The sequence below is a fragment of the Centroberyx affinis genome, unplaced genomic scaffold (genome assembly GCF_046629955.1).
Source record: "Centroberyx affinis isolate AG114_WGS23_722 - 3 ecotype Tasmania unplaced genomic scaffold, CSIRO-AGI_Caff_v1 ptg005633l_1, whole genome shotgun sequence".
Lineage (NCBI taxonomy): Eukaryota > Metazoa > Chordata > Actinopteri > Beryciformes > Berycidae > Centroberyx > Centroberyx affinis.
In genome coordinates this window covers 145,131-165,000 of record NW_027282835.1, presented here as the reverse complement: position 1 = coordinate 165,000, position 19,870 = coordinate 145,131, and the positions used below count along the sequence as shown (strand labels likewise).

The window sequence follows — 19,870 nt, the reverse complement described above, 5'->3', positions numbered from 1 at the left end:
GAGTATGTTAGAATCGATTTGCCTGGGCGGGGAAGAAGAGTGTGTTTTGTGTGTGTGTGTGTGTGTGTGTGTGTGTGTATGGCCTCTACACACGACCACTGATATAGAGTGGTGCCATACCACCCTTGTTTACTACCAAAAAGCTTAGTGAGGCAAGGCGCTGACATGTCCGCTGACAATATTCCTAAAGAATGAGAGCAAGGAGACGGAGTGGAGTGGCGCCTCAAAGAGAAGCGGCGGATGAAAAATAAATACCAGTATTGAAGTCGTCCAGTGAAGTGAAGAGGAAAAAGGCTTAGAGAGACGCACTACATATATGCTGGCTTTATGGAATAGAGAAGAGGAAGAGGGCAAGAGAAAAAAAAACAAAAAAAAAAAACGAGGGAGTTCCAGAGAGAGGGAGGAGAGGAAAATGTGATAAAATCCCTTTAAACTGATATGCGTGCTGTCCTCAGCTTTTGCTAAAAATATCAATGTGTTATCACTCAATGATTCAAATCAAATAAATGATTCAAATGTCAACTGAAATACGGTTTTAAAAATCTTCTCTAGCTCAATCAACTTGATGTATTAGCACAGTATATAATATTGTCACTGTCGGGTGAAAACCTTGTGTCTCTGAAATGTCACCTTTTAAAGGAACCAAGAGAAACAGCCTTGTTTTTAGCTTGGCTTTATCCAATGGGTTTTGAAAGGGTTGCATAAGAGGTTGGATAATTTTCTGAACCATGAAAAATCACCAAAATTAGAGTTACAGGGTTTTCATACAACAACAGTCATATGCTTTGATCTATTGGACACCTCTCTGAGAGACTGGCTTCATTGAAACATAATTTGATATTTCTACAGAAGGCTCAAAGAGTCCTTAAGCACAGCAATTGTATTTATTTTTGATTACAAGCAAGGCAGTTTTATGTTTGTCTGTTTTGGTGAGAGATCTATTTTTGTAATGAATATGTATTTTAGTCACACTGACTAGATTTAAGAGCATGACTAATTGTCTAATTTCGAAGTGGCAGTGATTATGCATTACATTTTTTTTTCATTTTCATTTCAAATTAATTACATATTTGGCTGACAAGACTGGAAGAATGACTCTTTCACTGAGTAGGAAAATGTAATATGAGTTGATGAAATGTTTTATACTTTCCATTCACTACCTCATGATAAACAACATTTAAACTTTTAATTTGATTTAGCATTACAATCTTTTAATTAAATGTATTCCATTTAACTTGCTTGATGATTTTATCATTCTCTACAAATGTCATGCATTTGTCATACTTGTTGAAAAGGAACTGAGTTAAAGTAGCTAAAAGTGCAGAGTAATTCTCATGCAAATTGCCTTCAACAGAAACATGTCAATTTTTTATGTTAGACATTATTTGTTATACTTTTGCTGATGCACTAGATACTACAATGATCTCTGTTATATTAATTCATTAATCTGTTATATTACTCATATCTATTATATTATGGTGTATTTGAGAATTAGGTTTACATGTATTTATTATAGTAGGTCCATGTAGGTTTCAGCCTGGTTCAGCCAACATATAATCTGATCAAGGAATAACTTTCACCTGCTTTTCCAAAAAATATTTTCTTGCGACCCTAATAGATTTTATGCTTTATTGCATCTGCGTCTAATTTACCAAAATAATTAATGTTATGGACTGCTAACCTATTAAATTATAATATCTTATACCCTACAATAAAAAGGCTGCATAACACATTTTTTTTTTAAATTTCTAGTCGAAATCCATCGCTTGTTTCTTCAGGATAATTTGCAGACCAGTTTTATTTATTTCTCTGCTTGTCCTCCATTTACTCCTCCCTTTTTTGTTTCCTGCCCCATGAATATGCATTTTCGTATGTGTATGTGTGTGCGCGTGTGTGTGTAAGTGGAGGGAAAGTATGTGTGATGGTGCCAATCTGCTGCCAAGGGTGGGTGATGGCTGTGGCGTTCCGATGTAACAGTGTGTCAGTGAGGGGGAGACGGCTGCAGATTAGATTTAGCTTTGGGAAAATTGAATAGCTGTCAGCTTTGGTTCAGCACGGCTGGTGAGGTGGGGGTGGTGAGGTGGGTGGGTGGGGGGCATGGGGTGGGGGGAGGCGTGGGCTGACGACTGTCCCTCCTTCCCTAACCTACGCTAACCCCCCATCTCTTCTTACGTTTCTCTCTCCATCTACTCTCTCTCTCTCTCTCTCTCTCTCTCGTTGACCAAGGCATGCTCTGACTTTGTCTAAACTGCATGCTTCCTTCACCACGCATCGATAACCATAGAGACAGAGGAAAGAGAGGGAGATGAGAAGAGGGGAGGGAGGGAGGGAGGGAGGGAGGAGGGATGGCATGTCACAGAGTTAATTACAGCGTTAGCAGGCGAGAGTGCAGCCTGTACTGCCATCCTTTCATGTCCTAGCAAGGCCAGCTTTAGCCAACACAGCCACTCACTCACTCTGTAATTACTGCTTTGTTAAGGAGAGAAAAAGCATGAAAAAAGCCACTGTGAAATACCAAACCTCTCACAACACCCTGCCTTTACTGTAGAGAGCTCAGGAGCAGAGAGCGAGGCCCTTTGCTGCGGGATTAAAGAAGGCTAAACTTAAATTCTGTAAGAGCACAACTGCTGATGCTATGTTGGTGGGCTGAGAGAACTTAGTCCGATGTGTTTTGATGACTTGTTGTGCAGTTTGCCTCTTTGATTTATCCCCAATCCCTCTTATTAAGTTCGTTTGCCAGCGTGGAAAGTATTTGATTTAGTAGTTCATTTGTGTTTGTAAGGAAGTTGACTTAGACATTTTTTTTTCTTGCTTCCTGAAGTTTCTGCAGAAGACAAGGTGCATGCACGCAGATACACACACGCGCGCACACACACACACACACACACACACACACTCACACACACAGAGACACACACAGAGACACACACAGCTTGCATACAGCGAAACACCTTGTGCTCTGTGCTGTTAGGATGATGAATGTGAACACTGAAGATAAATATCCACTGTCATCTGTCATTGGCTGCTCAGGTCTGGCTCTGCCTCTGCTGGCCTGTGGATAAGGAGCATCACACCATGGCTACACAGGACATTAATGTGCACACACACACACACACGCACACACACACACACACACACACACACACACACACACACACACCTGTAATTATGACAGATTGTTTAAATGGTATGCTCCAGACTAGATTGTGTGTGGAGAGCAAACACTCGCCAACTTGGTGAAGGGGCGGGACTAGTACTATTAAGCACATTTAGCGTGTGCAGCACTGTGTGAAGGACTGTCTGTGACTTGCTGCTGTCCCCATCAATCATTCTGCCAGTAGTCTGGCCCCACCCTGTGTGCTGTAGGTAAAGATGGCCCTAATAAAGTAACACACTGAATAGAAGAAAGGACATGAGGCCTATTACAGCTGCTCGATCAATCACAAGTACCTCCTAAACCTTTGTGCACTCAGATAACTCCTTCCTTTCTTTCTTGCTTTCTTTCTTGCTTTCTTTCTTGCTTTCTTTCTTACTTTCTTTCTACCTTCCTTCAAGTCTTTGCGTCTTTGTCTTCCCAGAAAGTTTTTTTTTTACCTCATTGTCTCACACTCTGTCTCTCTGTATTTCCGTCAAGCTCTTTAACTCAACTCTTCCCTCTGTCACTGTTTCCACCCGTGTGTTCTTTCCTCCGTCTGCCTCCTGCGCCTTATTTTCCTCCCTTCCCCTTATCTCTCTTTCTCTCTCTTTCCCCTCCCTCCCTCCGCTTCAATAATGGATAGGATGCAGCTTTAGAAAACGTTACTAAAGAATACATGGGAGGGGATCTCGGGACACTTCAGCGTGCGGAGCAGGAGTGGGTGGCCACACCCCCAAAAATAGTTCCGCTGGCCTAGCACAATGTCCTGCACCCGCTGCACTCTCTGTCGGCCTCAGTCTGTGTCCCCAGTCACCCCCTCTGCCTCTGCATCAGCTCTGCCAACACACGCACGCACAAACACACTCTTAGTTTGACTGTACTTTACTGAGTGCTGCACCCCGCCCCATATGCACAACACTTCTCCTAGATGAAGAGAGTGCTGCCAAACCCAGCTCTCCGGGACAACTGCCCCTCCTCCCCATCACCTTCACCTGTACTTGCCCTCATACTGCACAAACACACTTGTACAGGCAGGCAAACTAGCGGCACCCACTCCAGCACAGGGCAGGGAGGCATACAGTCACACGCAAATGGGTGTGGGAGCACACACGCACACACACGCACACACACACACGCACACACACACACACACACACACACACACACACACACACACACACACACACTCACATTCAGCAAATCACCCATAGATATAAGGCAGCCTTTCCCTGTTATCCTCACTCAACAACCTCTCCTCCCCGCACATTTTACGCCAAAGCTTCAAGCTTTTCTCCCTGCATCAGTCTACATTGATTTTAGCTTCTCTTCCATGTCTCCTTTACATGTCCTGTCTTGCTAGCTTTTATTGGCTAGTAGTGTGCAGCCTGTACTGACTAATGTTTAGATGACACTAAGTTTATGCTAAGTAGTGAGTGACTGAGAAACCATTAGTTAGACACAGGGGATTAGAATTGATCAGTACTGATCCATATTGATTAGACAGAGAGGAGAGGCCTGATGGTGGCACATGCAGGGACAACGAGGAATACACTGAGTGGTGTGTAGTTAGTCCAGACAAGAGAGAAATGATTGTTGATGAGGTTTTTGTAATCAGATTTAGTCTACCTTTAATTAGCACAAAAAGGCCATTAAATGTTCCAGTCTCCAATAATAGCCTGTTACTTGCAGTACAACAGCTACATTATTGCCCAGACAATCATTGGAAGTTTTATGAGATACACACAAACACACACACACACACACACACCCCTATTTACTCAGCCAGCTCACTCCTCTGAGCCATGTGACTGCGACTTAGGATAAAGCATGCAGACAGGGTCGAAAGATTCAGTTACTGTTTGGTTAAATATTAGAATGGGCAAGCGCGGTATCATCGTTGGTGCCAGTAAATATCCATTCAGCGGCTTTGTTGTGGGTTAAAACGCCTTTTTTTTTTAAAGAAGTCAGAGGAGAACGGCAAGATTCTTTCAAGCAAACGGGAAAAGTGGAAAAATATCTCCCAGTCTGAAGAATCACAGTCCCTGTTGCGACAGCTGACTGCTGATGGCAGAGGGAGAGTTTGGAGCAAACGGTATGAATCCATGGATCCATCCTACCTGGTGTCAATGGTACAAGCTGCTGGTGGTGTAACGGTGTGGGGAATGTCTCCTTGGCAGACATTGCAACTCAGCAATTGTGCATTATTTGAATGCCACAGCATGCCTACACATTGTTGCTGCCCAGGTTCCCCCATTCACCAGAATCAGAATCATGTTATTGGCCAAGTATATTTCCACATACAAGGAATTTAGCTTAGTGGTTGCTTGTGTACTTTGTTAAAAGACAGAGAAGAATAAAAGACAGTATAAACCAATAAAAACAGCAATATAAAAAAAACAATATAGAAACAGTAGAAGAAAAAGATAAGATCAGAATCAAATACTGTATTAGTGTAGTATTTGCACTGCTTGAATATTGCACTATGATAGATAAATAATGGCCAGTCTACCCTTTTCCAAACGGATACTTCCAGGATAATGCTCCGTGTCACAAAGTGTGTATTGTCTCAAGGCGTTTCCAGGAACATGACTTTAGTTTACTCCAATGGCCTGCTTAGTCCCCAGACCTCAACCCAATAGAGCTCATTTGAGATGAGGTGGAACGGGATATTCGCCGCTTGAATGTGCTGCCGAAAAATCTGCAGGAGCGGCGTGACGCTATTGAGTCAGCATGGACTAAGATCCCTGTGGAACATTTCCAGCTTGAATCCTCAGCTTGAATTCAGGCTGTTCTGGAGGCAGAAATGGGTCCTACCTAATGAAATGATCATATTTATACTGTGTATGTAGCGATTTGTTGAGGCTGTTTACCTTCTTTGCCCTATTCCTTTTCATATATTATACTCCGTAATAGATTTATAGATTTTTTGTTTTACATTGTGACAGTTTAATATGCATGCTCTCAAATTGTTCATCATATGTGTGTGTTTAGTTCAACCTTGTACTGTCTGCTGACAAATGTTTTGAGGATCCAAAAAGCTATACTTCCCCACTGTAGGTGGTGCATTTATTTCCCCCGCTCCATTGTGCGGACGAGCCCTTCAAAGCAAACTCAAATGAAATTGCAGTCCAAACTGTAACTTCCCATAATAAATCTCCACTTGTGAGGATGAAAGTTGCCTTTATACATCCACCACAATGTTTTGCTCTCTCTTTCCACTTTCACGCTGGCTGCTGCTAGAATCAATTTGAGCTTGTGAGAATGTATGGAGTGGAATAGGGAAGCAGCAGGCCACATTGTACGTGCTGCTAAGCATGAAAAATGTTTCCCAGAACTCTGCTGAAACCAACTCAAGGCAGGCCACTACAGATAGACTGTGGTCTATTAATCAGTTCCATGTGAACAGATTACACCTGCTCTTGGTGCTATTATGTTTTCTTGGGGAAGTGAATTGTGGCTCTCAGAGGGAAAGTGCGGTGGTGATGGCGGAGAAGTTACCTCCTGCATTTGCTGAATGGGCTGATTTTCTGAATGGGTGACGTCCCTCTGCTTTATAAGAATCATGCTATGGTAGATATGCGCTCGCACGCTGGCACAGATGATGTCAGCCTAACCCCTCTAGAGGCTTCTGTGTGTGTGTGTGTGTGTGTGCGTGTGTGTGTGTGTGGTGGGGGGGTGGTGGCAGCATAGCATGGTGGCTTGGCATGTGAGGACGTTGAAAGATGGCGGTCATTAGAGAGAGCAGGGATTTGGCACCCATTCTGAGGGGCAATGGTGCATACCCAACAGACGCAATGCACCCTGGGACATTCCCCTGAGCATCACCACCAGCCATGCCATAAGGACTGTGTGTGTGTGTGTGTGTGTGTGTGTGTGTGTGTGTCTGTACTGCTGTTATTCTACTGTTCTTCTCAATAGCCCTCAGGCAGCGTTTAAACACTCTGTCACTCTGCAGACACACACACACACACACACACGCAGGAGCAGAGGGTGGATGGGGAGGTGAGTGGGTGAGGTGTGTAAGTGGTTTCAATTATGTTGAAATAAAAAGAGCAACATGGCCTTTACTCACAGGGAGGACGAGCATGAAGAACTTCATCTTTCTCTCTGAGATTGCAAATAAATCCATTTAGCTCAAACTATAAACTGCTATAACTGTCTTCAAGAAGTTAGTGTGACAATGAGATAAAACAGTAAAAAATGTTGCATGATATGGCAAACAATCAACATTTCAGTATAGTTTTTACTGCACTGGAACAATCAATCTTCTTCAACAATCAATCTTTGAGTGTATACCCTCACTGACACACACTGGGGGAGTGTTTAGTCATTAGGCAACGACCACTCCCCTGTGATTGGTAAATTGTTTTACTCCAGTTGATGATTCTCTATATTTTAAGGTAGTGGGTGCCCCTAAACTGAACTAATAATTTGTGATTTTAGCTCTTCTGACAGTAACACACTCAGCTGCCCCTGCTGTCAGCGGACTGAAAAATAAGAAGCAAGTTTGTAAAAGTGATGAAAGATTCATAGCACCATCTTTTAGACTGTGGTTGATGTGCTGTGGTTATCTGTCCAGACTTAACAGAGCATTAATCAATCCAGCTACAAGAGGCCATGCTTTAGTGTAGCGTTGTTAGGCCAGACACAAAGCAGAGTTCAATAAATCTTTTATATTAATCAATAATCAACTTAATTAAATAGTAATAATACTTAAGTGTTATTCTTCGGGCGAGCAATATAGTTTTCGTACCGGTGGTGATTTTGTTTTGGGTTGGCACGCTAATATTTAAACCAGCTATTATGGAGTCGTTAAGTGTGTGGAATTTTCTAACGGCTTCAAATGTGACTCCGCCAGTCAGAAGTGAGGACTGGAGCAATTTGTTTTATAGGAGAAAAATGTAGTGCCAGCTGTCTGTATCACCGCCATCTAGTTTGTCTGGCTGTCCGTCTGACCATGTGCTGGACGCCTGGCGGCCAGCGGCTGGCCACAATGGATCTGTTCCCATTGCACTTCTTATGGCACAGTCCATTTCCCATCAGGAGCTGCTCTCCTCTCACCCTATGATGGAGTAGTCTATCACAGCTTTGTGTGTGTGTGTGTGTGTGTGTGTGTGTACTCACGACCATCCCCATCCATTCCCAGTGCATTGATCTGGCTTTGAGGCGTCTCCACGTTATGATCAATACTATATTCACCCTCATTGATAGATTGTGTTATGGTGAGAGGAGCAGTGATGGAGGTGTGGCCAGTCAGGCGGCAAGAGTTTACGAACTCTGATTTCTGTTGGTGTTTAAAGATGTCTGTTTTTTATGTCTGTGTGATTAGCGTTTACAGTAAGTGTCTGATTTACATTTTGTGTGTGTGTGTGTGTGTGTGTGTGTGTGTGTGTGTGCGTTGCGAACCACAGGGAGTGTCTCTGTGCCACCAGATATGGGACTCAGACCAACATGCTTTTGAGGCAGGGAGGACAAGCGTGAAATTAATTGTTCCACTTCATCTCCGGCCAGCGTTCTTCTTTTGAGGGAGCAATTTGTCGCCTGCCGTACAAGGGAGGCTATGAAAGGAGGAGGGCACGGCGTCGATTTGGTGTTCCTGGGAGATCCTGTGATGCAGGAGTGATTTCCTGCTGTGGATTTGGGCCGACGCTCCTGTCCCCGTCTCGAGTAACACACTCTTAGTGTTTCGCGGGAGGCGGAACGCAACATGAGTCAAAACACAATCGCTTCAGTCAGTCTCTCTCTCTCTCTCTCTCTCTCTCTCTTTTTTTTTTTTCTTCCTCTCTTTTTATCTCTCTTTTTCTCTCTTCCACACACACACACAGACACACACAGAGTTGTTGTGGCCCAGTGACACGGCGGCAGCAAACAGAATTAACTTCACAGCCACACGGCACCTTTGGTTCCTCACCTCCTCTCCCCATCTCTCCTCACCTCCTCTCCCCTTCTCTCCCCATCTCTCCTCACCTCCTCTCCCCATCTCTCCTCACCTCCTCTCCCCTTCTTTCCTCACCTCCTCTCCCCATCTCTCCTCACCTCCTCTCCCCTTCTCTCCCCACCTCTCCTCACCTCCTCTCCCCTTCTCTCCTCACCTCCTCTCCCCTTCCCTCCTCACCTCCTCTCCCCTTCTCTCCTCACCTCCTCTGCCCTTCTCTCCTCACCTCCTCTCCCTTTCCCTCCTCACCTCCTCTGCCCTTCTCTCCTCACCTCCTCTCCCTTTCCCTCCTCACCTCCTCTCCCCTTCTCTCCTCACCTCCTCTCCCCTTCTCTCCTCACCTCCTCTGTCCTTCTCCCCTCACTTCATCCCCCCCCCGCTCCCCTCCCCTCCTCTCCAAACCATGTTAGGCTGTAATTGCAAACATGGCTTTAGGGAATCAATGGCCCTTTGTAACAATGATGACGCGGCAAGACTAACTGTTATTCTCCTGAACATGTTTCAGGAGAATACATTTTCACACACACACACACACACACACGCGCAAGGACGTGGCTTGCATTAATGAACACATGCAAGCACCTGCGAGCATACACACACACACACACACACACACAAGTTTTAAGTGCTCTTTCTTTAATCTAGAGGGAAATCATTCCTTCCTACTTATGCATTTCTGTCCTGGGACTCACCTAAATAATTCATCAAGGTCTATTTCTGACACATTTAACACCTTTTTACAACCTGTATTAAATATTCAAATGTATAAATATCTAATGCCAAGACTGTCCACATATGGGGAAAAGATACAATTTGTATAGATTGGTCTGCAAACGTTTGTTCTTTTTAGGGTCACATAGGGTTCAAATATTGTAGATTTTCCCATGTCAGTGTGATCATTGGCATTAGAGGCTATCCTTGATGTTTTCCTGCTCATTATCCTGCTGGATGAGCAGATTATGATTTTAATGGTAGAGTACAGTTATTGAAATGTCGTGCCACAGATGTCTAATATTGTTGTGTAGCTTTGCTTGAGTTTGATTAAGGTTCTATTGCATATGGAGTGATTTGCCGCTATACCTAACAAAGTATAACAAATGAATGCCAGATGTTAGTCCTTGATATTATGTTGTCAGTGGCGATTGAATGGAATATCATAAAACACTATAGACTTTGAATGAAACAGCCACAGAGAGAAGAGTGATAGTGGGTCCCTAAAATTCCCTGTGTCCCTCCCCAGAAACAGCCTGGGAATAGATTGAGCGTCCAGACAGAGGAATAATCTCCTGCCCCCCTTTCAACTTTTCAAGCTCCCCCTTTTCCCCCTTCTTTCTTTTCCTCTATATATCCTTGCCTTAAAGCATCAGAGAATCCATTAAGTGGACTTATTGGTCTCTGTGTGTGTCCATGTGTTGCACCCACTGTTCACAGCTTATCCAACAATATAGTAACACATGACTTTCACACAGGCACACACACACACACACACTCATAGGAAATTGACTGTGGCTACAAGTTCCTTTCATGATGTCCAATAAATTTGCTTATCTCCAGACTTTGGTCTCCGCTCTTTCTTGGGTATGTTCTTTTTTCTCTCTTGACTTTCCTATTTGTGATTTGCTATCTGTTTGCCTCTTACCTCTCTCTCTCTCTCTCTCTCTCTCTCTCTCTCTCTCTTTCTTTCTCACTCTTGCTCTCCTCTCTCTCTCTCTGCTGTTTGATGACCTTGCCACTTCACCCATCTCTCTCCCATATTACGATCTCTCTGGTTGCTCTCATCTCTGTCATCCCATCTATCCTCCTACTCCTCCTATCCTACTTTAGTCCTTCTCACATCCTCTCTTTTCTCTCTCTTGCTCTCTCTCTCTCTCTCTATCTCTCTCCAATTTCCTGGTGGCTGCTAGTTCTGCCAGAGACCTTCCTCCTTGAGTAGTTCTTTGATCAGCTGAACTGTAAAAGCTATATATACGTGGGCTTCTGGAAGGTTGTACGCATCCTTGCACACAAGCACGCACACACACTTACACATGAAAACGGCACTTGCCAAATGTGCACACATGCAACCCCCCCCCCCCCCCCCCCCCCCCCCCCCCCACACACACACACACACACACACACACAGACAAAGGCTTCTCTGAGAGGCATCTCTTTTGTTCATCCATACCAGACTCACCCACTTGTCTTCAAACAAGCCAAACAAAAAAACAAACAGGGCTGCTTTTTGTGAATCAACACCAAACACCAGGGCTTCAATGGGGGCTGAATGAGACAGGATATTATAGCACACACACAGTGATAGACTTGAGATTCCTGGAAGGGTGCTTGGCTTCCTGGCACGTGCTTCCCAATTATCGCTCCTTTTCTGTTTTGTATATTGGGCTTCATTTAACGAGCAAGATGAATTACATTTCGTACAGAGCGGCAGGAAACATCTCAGCAGCAAACTAACAACACCACCAACAGTGTTTACATTTTAGCTTTTCAGTCTTTTACATTTGGCATACATGTTTCATGTTTTGAAAGTTAATTACCTTTTTAATGTTGCTTCTTTTAACATTCTATTAATGTAATATATAGATAATAAATGGAGCCCTTCATAATGCGCAGTCTACAGTCATAGAGATATTATTTTTGTCATTTGATGGAACTTCTTTATGGTGGCTATGCACAGCTGTAGGTGTGTGAAGACACATTCAAGTGCCAGTGGGTATGTGTATGTGTATGTGTGTGTGTGTGTGTGTGAGAGAGAGAGAGATATAGAGCGGAGAGAGAGAGCAAGAGAGAGAGAGAGAACAGAGAGAGAAAGAGAGAGAGAGAGCAGAGAGAGAAAGACCCAAACAGCTGTGAGATTGTGTGAGGGTGGGCCAAGGTAAAGTGGGCTCTGGTGACGCGTAAAATGAGCTGGGATTTTGGGGTTTGGGGCTCGGTCTTAGTGTGAAATGAAGTTTCTCTCCTTCATTAATCACTTTACTATCAAACCCCAAGGAAACATAGATACAAACACACATATTATGTTGTTTGCATGTTTACACTCTTGTGTTGCTGCACATTTGCACTCAGTCATGAAGGTTAACAGACAGAGACTGACAGAAAGACAGATGCCTGCATGCAGACAAGCAGACAGATTTATACACGCAAATGACACATGTATACACACAATTCACCTGCTTAAATCCTGCCAAGCACAGGAAAATGTTTGGCGTGTGAGCTGTCCTCTTCCCCCTTTATCTTTTGGATCCACCTGTAGTATCCGTGTGTGTTTTTGTGTGTGTTTTTGTGTGTGTGTGTGTGTGTGCATGTGTGTGTTAAAGCAAAACCTGTTTTTGGTGCCTGGATATAGAGAGCCTAGCCTCTGGTTGTTGTCCCAACGTCGGAGCAGACTGTGTGGGAGAGATTAGCAGCATCAGCTCATTCATGTGACGGAGCACAGCAGAGGGGTGAGGGGGGAAAGAGAGCTAGAGTTACCGCAGACCAGACAGTATGTACCACTACTGCTTGGCACTCTGTCCTCAACACACCTGAGACTAGTTTTTCCAGTGGACACATGAGATAATATTCTGCAATGAAGCAGGGCTGCCGGTTGCAGCTCGAAAGAGGGAAAAATACGCTTGTGACTGGGATATAACCGGAATAGTTCACCCCAAAATGAAAATTTTGTCATTATTTTTGTCATTGTTTTGTACTTATCTACTGGAGTAAAACTATATCTATCTATTATAAACACTGGTGAAGTTTGTATGTCTATATAACACACAGCGAGTTCTCCAAAAGAACAGGAGTGAAGAGAGACCATTTCTTTTACCAAAAATGGCAAAAAATGACAATAAAATTACTTAAAACAGCATAGAGTGTTCTGAAGCCAAACGATTGCACTGTGGGTCCAAAACTCCAATATTTCCCCCACTTATCTCCTAGATTTTCCACACTAACCCTAACCCTAACCCTCTGGTCACCCTTGATTTTGACAAAATTTTCATTTTGGGTGAACTATTCCATTAAGTTAACTACCCCCCCCCATACACACACACACACACACACACACACACACACACACACTGAAGAATGCCTTCCTAGTCAGCCTACCTGGTGAAATAAGGGCTAAACCAATGAAATATAAAACTATATCTTAAAATATAGACAGGTGTAAGGATAATACTTTATTGATCCCCCTACACAGGGAGATCAGAGCCACAGAGCATCGTCACCAGAGCTGGAAGGGAGTGTCAGTGTCTTGCTCAAAGGCAATTTGGGGCACAGCAGGGCAGATGCTTGCCGACTCGAGGGCCTGAACCCGGGGACCTCTAGGTGTAGGATGGTCTCCCTAATCACTATAATATACCTGCTGTCATGAAAGTTGCCATTGAAGCTCATTGTAAAGTCTCTCCTCTCCTCTCCTCTCCTCTCCCCTCTCCTGGGTTCTGGAAGTATGTCAGCTGGCTGTGCCGTGATGATGATGTGATGTGAGGAGGATAGAGGAGCGATGCCTCAGGCTAATTGGGCCTGGTCTGCTCTGGTCAGCCTGACTGAACATAGCTCGGCAGACAGCCTGTGGTCAGCTGGACCCTCTTAGCCTCTCACTGACCACACACATCCATACACACACACAGGCACACACACACACACACACAAACACTTTGGTGCAGGCCTTGGGCACTTGGTGCATTCCTCATTCCTTGTGTCTGTAAAGTCTGTCAGGTCTGGGCCAGTTTCATGGACAAGGATTCAGTGCAGTCGCAGACAAAAAGCTACTTTTCAATGGAAACCTCTTCAGAGAGAAAATTCTTAGCCTATGACTGTATTACTTCTTTATCCATTAAGCCCATTCATTTTCTTATAATTAACAGAGGAGGAGAGGAGAGAGAAAAGAGGGAGGGAAGCAAAGGATACATGAGCTGTAGAGAGGAAGGGGAGGAGAGGGGAGGAGCTCCAGGAGAACAGCGAGGGGAGAAAGGGAAAAAAAGACATGAGAAAAGTAGTGAAGAAACTGCTGGAGCCAATTTAGGTTTGACCTGCTGTCACTGATCTCCTGTCCGTATGTCAGCTTTAGCAGACCACCACTGCCAGCCAGCCAGGAACCGGGATTGGTTTAAAACCCAGCTTTTCTGTCTCTCTGGTTGGACGCATAACCGTCAGTCGGCCCGTGGGAGTGTGGTTCTGATTTTCATACCGTCACTGTGATTTGACTGCTGACTCATCAGCTAGTCACTTTGATTGTCTACAGAAGCTGCTATTTGTGGCTGTAATTAGTTCGCAGTGCTGTTGCTCAACATCGGGTTTGATGACTGAGATTTGCGTGCGTGTGTGTGTCTGTATGAGAAAGAGGGAGAGTCATGCAGTCTGTATTATGGTTAGTAGCACAGGATGGTCTGACTGAAATAATTGTATTTATGAGCACACTGCAGTGTGTATTTCAGGCCCCCGCTCTCTTTCGCTCTCTGGTGATTAATGTTTTCTGTGCAGTCTTGCTAGAAGATGCTAATGCTGGTCCTGTCTACCTCCCATCCCCCATCACTATTCCTCCAGAGCACTTTTACTAATAAGAACTTATTTTTAGTCAACTTTCCCCGGTCTCTTAGCAAGCCCGTCCCTGTGCCATCTGGTCACTGCTTCACCTGGTTTCAAATTGTCTCTCTCCTGGCTCCCCAATGGCAGAAAGACTTTCCCACTCCACTGAGAACAGCAGGTTCACTCCCCATCGTCCGCCGTAGGTAGAAAACTGATCTCTTCAAGAAGTACCTCGCTGAATCATATCCCCTCTCCTCTAATCACTGTAATTGCTCTCAAAACTCCCATCTACCTTCGCTCTTATTTTAATTATGTTCTTAGCACTGCTCTCTTACGTGATCATTCATGGGGAATATTGTAGGGACCCTTGTACTCCTTAAGATTAGATGCTTGTAACAATGCATTGAAACTTATTCTACTGTTGTCGCTCTGCACAAGAGTGTTAACTACATGTAAATGTGGTAATGTCGACTTGCATACATTTTGCAGCACCCTCTGACCTCCCACTACACTTTTCTCTCTCCATGTCTCCTTCTATCCACCATCTTCTTCCTCTACATGTTTACTTCCACTCTCTCCCTTATCATCACTCTTGTCTGCTTCCCCTCTTTCCCTCTCTCTACCTCCCTCTCCATCGCTTTCCCTTTTTCCAGCTCCTATCAAACGATACGTGGCATCCCACACACTCCTCATATCCAGCTGCCCTCCCGTCCTCTCTCTCTCGCTCTCTCTCTCCCTCTCTCTCTCTTTCTCTCTCTCTCTCTCTCTCTCTCTCTCTCTCAGCATTGTCTTTCATTTTAGGATGGCTGAAATGGAAGGACGCCCAGATCCTCCCTCATCAAGACCACACACACGCACACACACACACACACACACACACACACACACACACACACACACACACACACACACACAAACAGATGCGCACACAGGCACACACAAGTGGCAAAAACAGTATCCACAATTCACAAACAAGATAACAATAAATGATCACAATTCGGAGTGAGAAAACGAGGGCAACGTCCCTTTCGGTGTTTGATTGTTTCCACTGGAGGCTTTCAGCTGTCCATTTCAATGATAATGCACAGTGAATTGACTTGGCTGAGAATTCATTCACTTAACAACGAAGTGACAGAACATTTTCCTCATTCTCTCTCATCTCAGCTGTTGCCTGCAGCTGCACCTAGGGAATTCACCCTTGCCAAAAGTCCTGATATGAGGTAGAAAAATATTCCTCTCCATTTGATGACGTCCTGCAGTTTTTCAGATCATCAGCTAAATCCGAAAGCCTCCTCTGCCTCCCTGTCTGATGCTGTCCCCATTCCTCCTACCCTCATCTCTCTCCCCTCGCCCCGCTCCCTGTGTGTGTTGCTGTACAGGAGCGGCTGAGAGCGTGCGTCTAAGCGGGTTGGCATAACATTAGAGAGGCCATGCCATTTGATATGGCGGTAATCTTCCGTTAAATCCCCCAAGAGTCAAACGCAGCCGCCTGCAGCTTTGCACAGACACATTATTTCCTGAGATGTTTTTTTTTTTTTTTTTTGTAAAAGTATACTCCCTCGCTTAGCTTAGAGTGGGCTTGAACCAGGGACTCTGTGTGTGTGTGTGTGTGTGTGTGTTTGTGTGTGTGTGTGTGTGTGTGTGTGTGTGTGTGTGTGTGTGTGTGTGTGCACGTGGCATATATGGGTGTGGAATTAACAAGACTTAATGTCACTGTCCCCAGTGAGGGCTCTGGTTGTGCTAAGCACCCTACTATTATCTGTCTATTGCAGAGTAATGTGATTTAGTCTAGTGCAGATAGAGAGGGCAATGGTATGTGATTGGTGCTTTGTGTGTGGTTGTTAATACTTAAAGGTGGTTGATTATGCTTTAGGACGATATGATTGGTTTGGTTAGGGTTAGATTGGATTAAATTAGTATGGAGAAGCAACTCTTTTAAAACTATATTTTACTTTTGAACTAGTGGTACAGCATTTGCATTTTCCAGATTGCTCACCTCCAGATGATCCCATGAAGGATCAACATCTAACAATAGTTTCCTAGACAGTTTTCAGACTGCTTATTAATAGCTGTAAGAAGGCAAAAATATAAAATAATTGTAATTTCCCTATTGCCTTGATTTATGTCTTAGAATTGTGATTGTCAGGCAAATGGGAGCAAAACAAATTGAACAGCATCAGGACAGCCAACATCGGCATTCATGCCATATACTGTTTCACTGCTAAGTAAAAAAAAATGCTTAATGATACCATGCCTTTTTCAAAATTAATGAAGACCGATTAATGGAATGAAACAAGTCCCTACTGTACAAATGTCCAAAAATATTCTGTTGAGTGGTTTAACAGTGGTCGGAAGTGTAACCATGTAACATGAATGTATGCTTTTGTTTCAGAAATACAAGGAGTTTGAGCGGGCGGTGCGGGTGGAGGAGATTGATGGGCTGCGGCTGGTGAAGAGACTGGCAGAGGACATGGAGGAGATGTTCCACAAGAAAGCCCAGGCCATGAAGGTACTGCTCTCTACCCCAACTCCATCCATCATACTACACCCTAAACCTCTCTAACAACAATCACTTTTCACACTTTATATCACTTTATATCAGAAATACTACAAATCATCTGTACACAAGGATTAATAATTCATCAGAAGCAAAGATGTCTTTACAAATATAAAAAACCCAAAAATGTCTTTTCTTCCTATAGATCTACCTAAGTGTAGAACATAACAATAACAAACAAAAAATGGATGATTTAAATGGTCTTTCAGGTCATATTTATTGGTGTATCTATTTCCAGAGAGGAGAAAAAATAAAAGGACTGAGCTCACTGACATCAGTTGGTAAAGTGGCTCTACCTGACCACACTGATGACCCTATTGGGTGTCTGATGAAGTGCTGTAGTGTCACATTGCTGAAGTGAACCCATAGACACATCTTTGTGTGTGTGCATGCAAGAGTTTGTGTGTGTGTGTGTGTGTGTGTGTGTGTGTGTGTGACAGACCGAGAAAGAAGCTATGATCCACCAATGGGTGTCTGTGTCACTTTATTGATCTTCTCAGACCAAACTCCAGTATCTAAGAGGCCACTTTAGGACAAAGCTCTGAGTGTGGTTGTGTGTGCAGTATGTGTGTGTGTGTCATGTGATTCAATTTGTGTTCATAGATAGATAGATAGATAGATAGATAGATAGATAGATAGATAGATAGATAGATAGATAGATAGATAGACAGATAGACAGACAAATATTGCACTCATTCAATTCAGGACATGATTAACTGCAGTCAATCATGCAAATACTATTTGTGTTAAGGCAGGGTTTTGTTCAAACTGTCTATATACTGTATGTACGTGCATGTGTTTGTCTATTTGCAAGTGTGTCTTTTGTCTTATGTGTGTGTGTGTGTGTGTGGTTATGTGTGTGTTGGCCTGCGTTGTAACAAGAGGGGCAGTTCAGGATGGGTCCGTGCTGCACTGCATCTCTCGCTGTAGCTCTAGCTCCAGGTGATAGATCCTATCAGGCCTACATGGTGCTGTTAACAGAAATTGGATTTCTCTCTGAGAGTCTGGGGCGAGGATACAGGGTGGAAGGAGAGAGAGAGGGGGAGAGAGAGAGAAAGGGAGAGAGAGAGAGAGAGAGAGAGAGAGAGAGAGAGGCACAGATAGTGACAGACCATTTCCGCGCTTTAGCTTTGCTTGTGTGTGTATTATTATTCTTATGTATGATATATTCGCCAGCTCAGATTGCATGACCATCCCTGTTTCACACTGTGTTACATTCACTTTGAAAGCATTCACATTTCCTCCCATCCACATGCATAACAGTTTCCACTGAGCACATCAAGAAGATGAAGTATTTCATGCAAAAATGAGTCATTTGGCATTTGAAAAATGTGACACCTACTCTTACAAAATGATTGCATGAAGGCAAAACTAATTGAATACTGCTATTGGCTATTTTAAGACCTCTCGTAAAAAAAATAAAAAGTAGGGGTTTTAATCATCTTTCTAAATATTAGACAATGAACACCAATCATTGAAATCAAACCCTTCTATAGGCTTTCTAAACCTGCATAACTGAACCAAGTAACTGCCACTATTCCATTAGAAAGGCCCATCTCTTATCAACTCCTTGCAACTCTGTGATAGACTTCCTTGTTGACAAGAGTCATTTTCATTGAGCTGTCAGATTAGACATACTGAGGAGTCTAGTAACATAGTTGTCTGTGTGTGCCATCTCCTTGAGAGTGCGTTAAACCCCTGGAGATATGAGGGACTCAGTTAGCTAATGGCTTCTGCCTGCCCGGCTGCTAGATGCCTGATAATTGTGTATCTTGGTATGCAGGGGTTTGTGTGTGTGTGTGAGTGTGTTTGTGTGTGTTTGTGCCTCCGGGGTAAGAGATATGGGAGGGTTGAGGAGATGAGAGGGGATAACTGGTCGTGGGGGTGATGGAAGTGCCTTTTAACAGACAGACAGATGAATGGAGGTGGGAGGAGAATGGGAGGAAGAGGAAGACCAGATGTTGAAGAGTGAATGCGAGCACAGATCCCACGGACTGAGCAGATTCCTCCATGCAGAATTTAAGCCATGTCAACTCCTGCCATTCTTCCACTTCACTTATATGCTTTCCTCATTTTCAATGCTGACAGTTCGCTTTGTGATAAATGATTATTCATAAACACACAATGGAAGTGTATGGTATGACAATGCACACTTTCTGCATTGTACACTTAACGCCTCACAGGAATCCGTATCTCTCTTCTCCTCCATCTCTCTCCCATCTCTCTCTCTGTGCTTTTTTTTTTATTACCGCAACTCTCGTCTGTCTGGCCTGGTGTGCACACCCGCAACCTTCTTTAAGCACCCCCCCCCTCTATCCCTTGTCTGTCTCTCCCCTCTCCTCTCCGCCTCTCCCCACCTCTCTGCTCTTTGCTAAAGTAATTGTGGCGCTTCAGCGATTCAATTTCCGTGCAGGCGCTCTCCCCTGTCCGTCGGCGCGGTTTTATCTCCCTGTCTCCACGGCGATTCCCCCTCTTTATCGCTCGCCGCCACCTGCTGAGAGACAGCAGCCTCTGCTCTGTGAAAGGGTGCACCTATAAGTGTGTGTGTGTGTGTGTGTGTGTGTGTATGTTAGCTGCTGTCTTTCACTATAAATGTGTTTAGATGAGAGAAGGTGTGTGTATGTCTCTGGATAGTCTGAAAGTGCTTTAATTCGTGTGTGTTAGGATAATGCCCTCACTTTTGTAGAGAGGAAGACGATGGGGCAGGGAAATGTAATGTTTATAAGGAGCTTAATTC

At 44.0% G+C, this 19,870-nt stretch overlaps 1 protein-coding gene across 1 annotated transcript in view; it reads left to right on the top strand.

Annotated features, from left to right (window-relative positions):
• Nucleotides 1-19,870, top strand: part of LOC139667566 (voltage-dependent calcium channel subunit alpha-2/delta-3-like) — a 108,453-nt gene that overhangs the window by 4,421 nt on the left and 84,162 nt on the right. Inside the window, exon 3 of the mRNA XM_071547052.1 lies at nt 16,969-17,085. Within this exon, the coding sequence (XP_071403153.1) occupies nt 16,969-17,085 (117 nt within the window). The remainder of the gene's footprint in view (nt 1-16,968; nt 17,086-19,870) is intronic.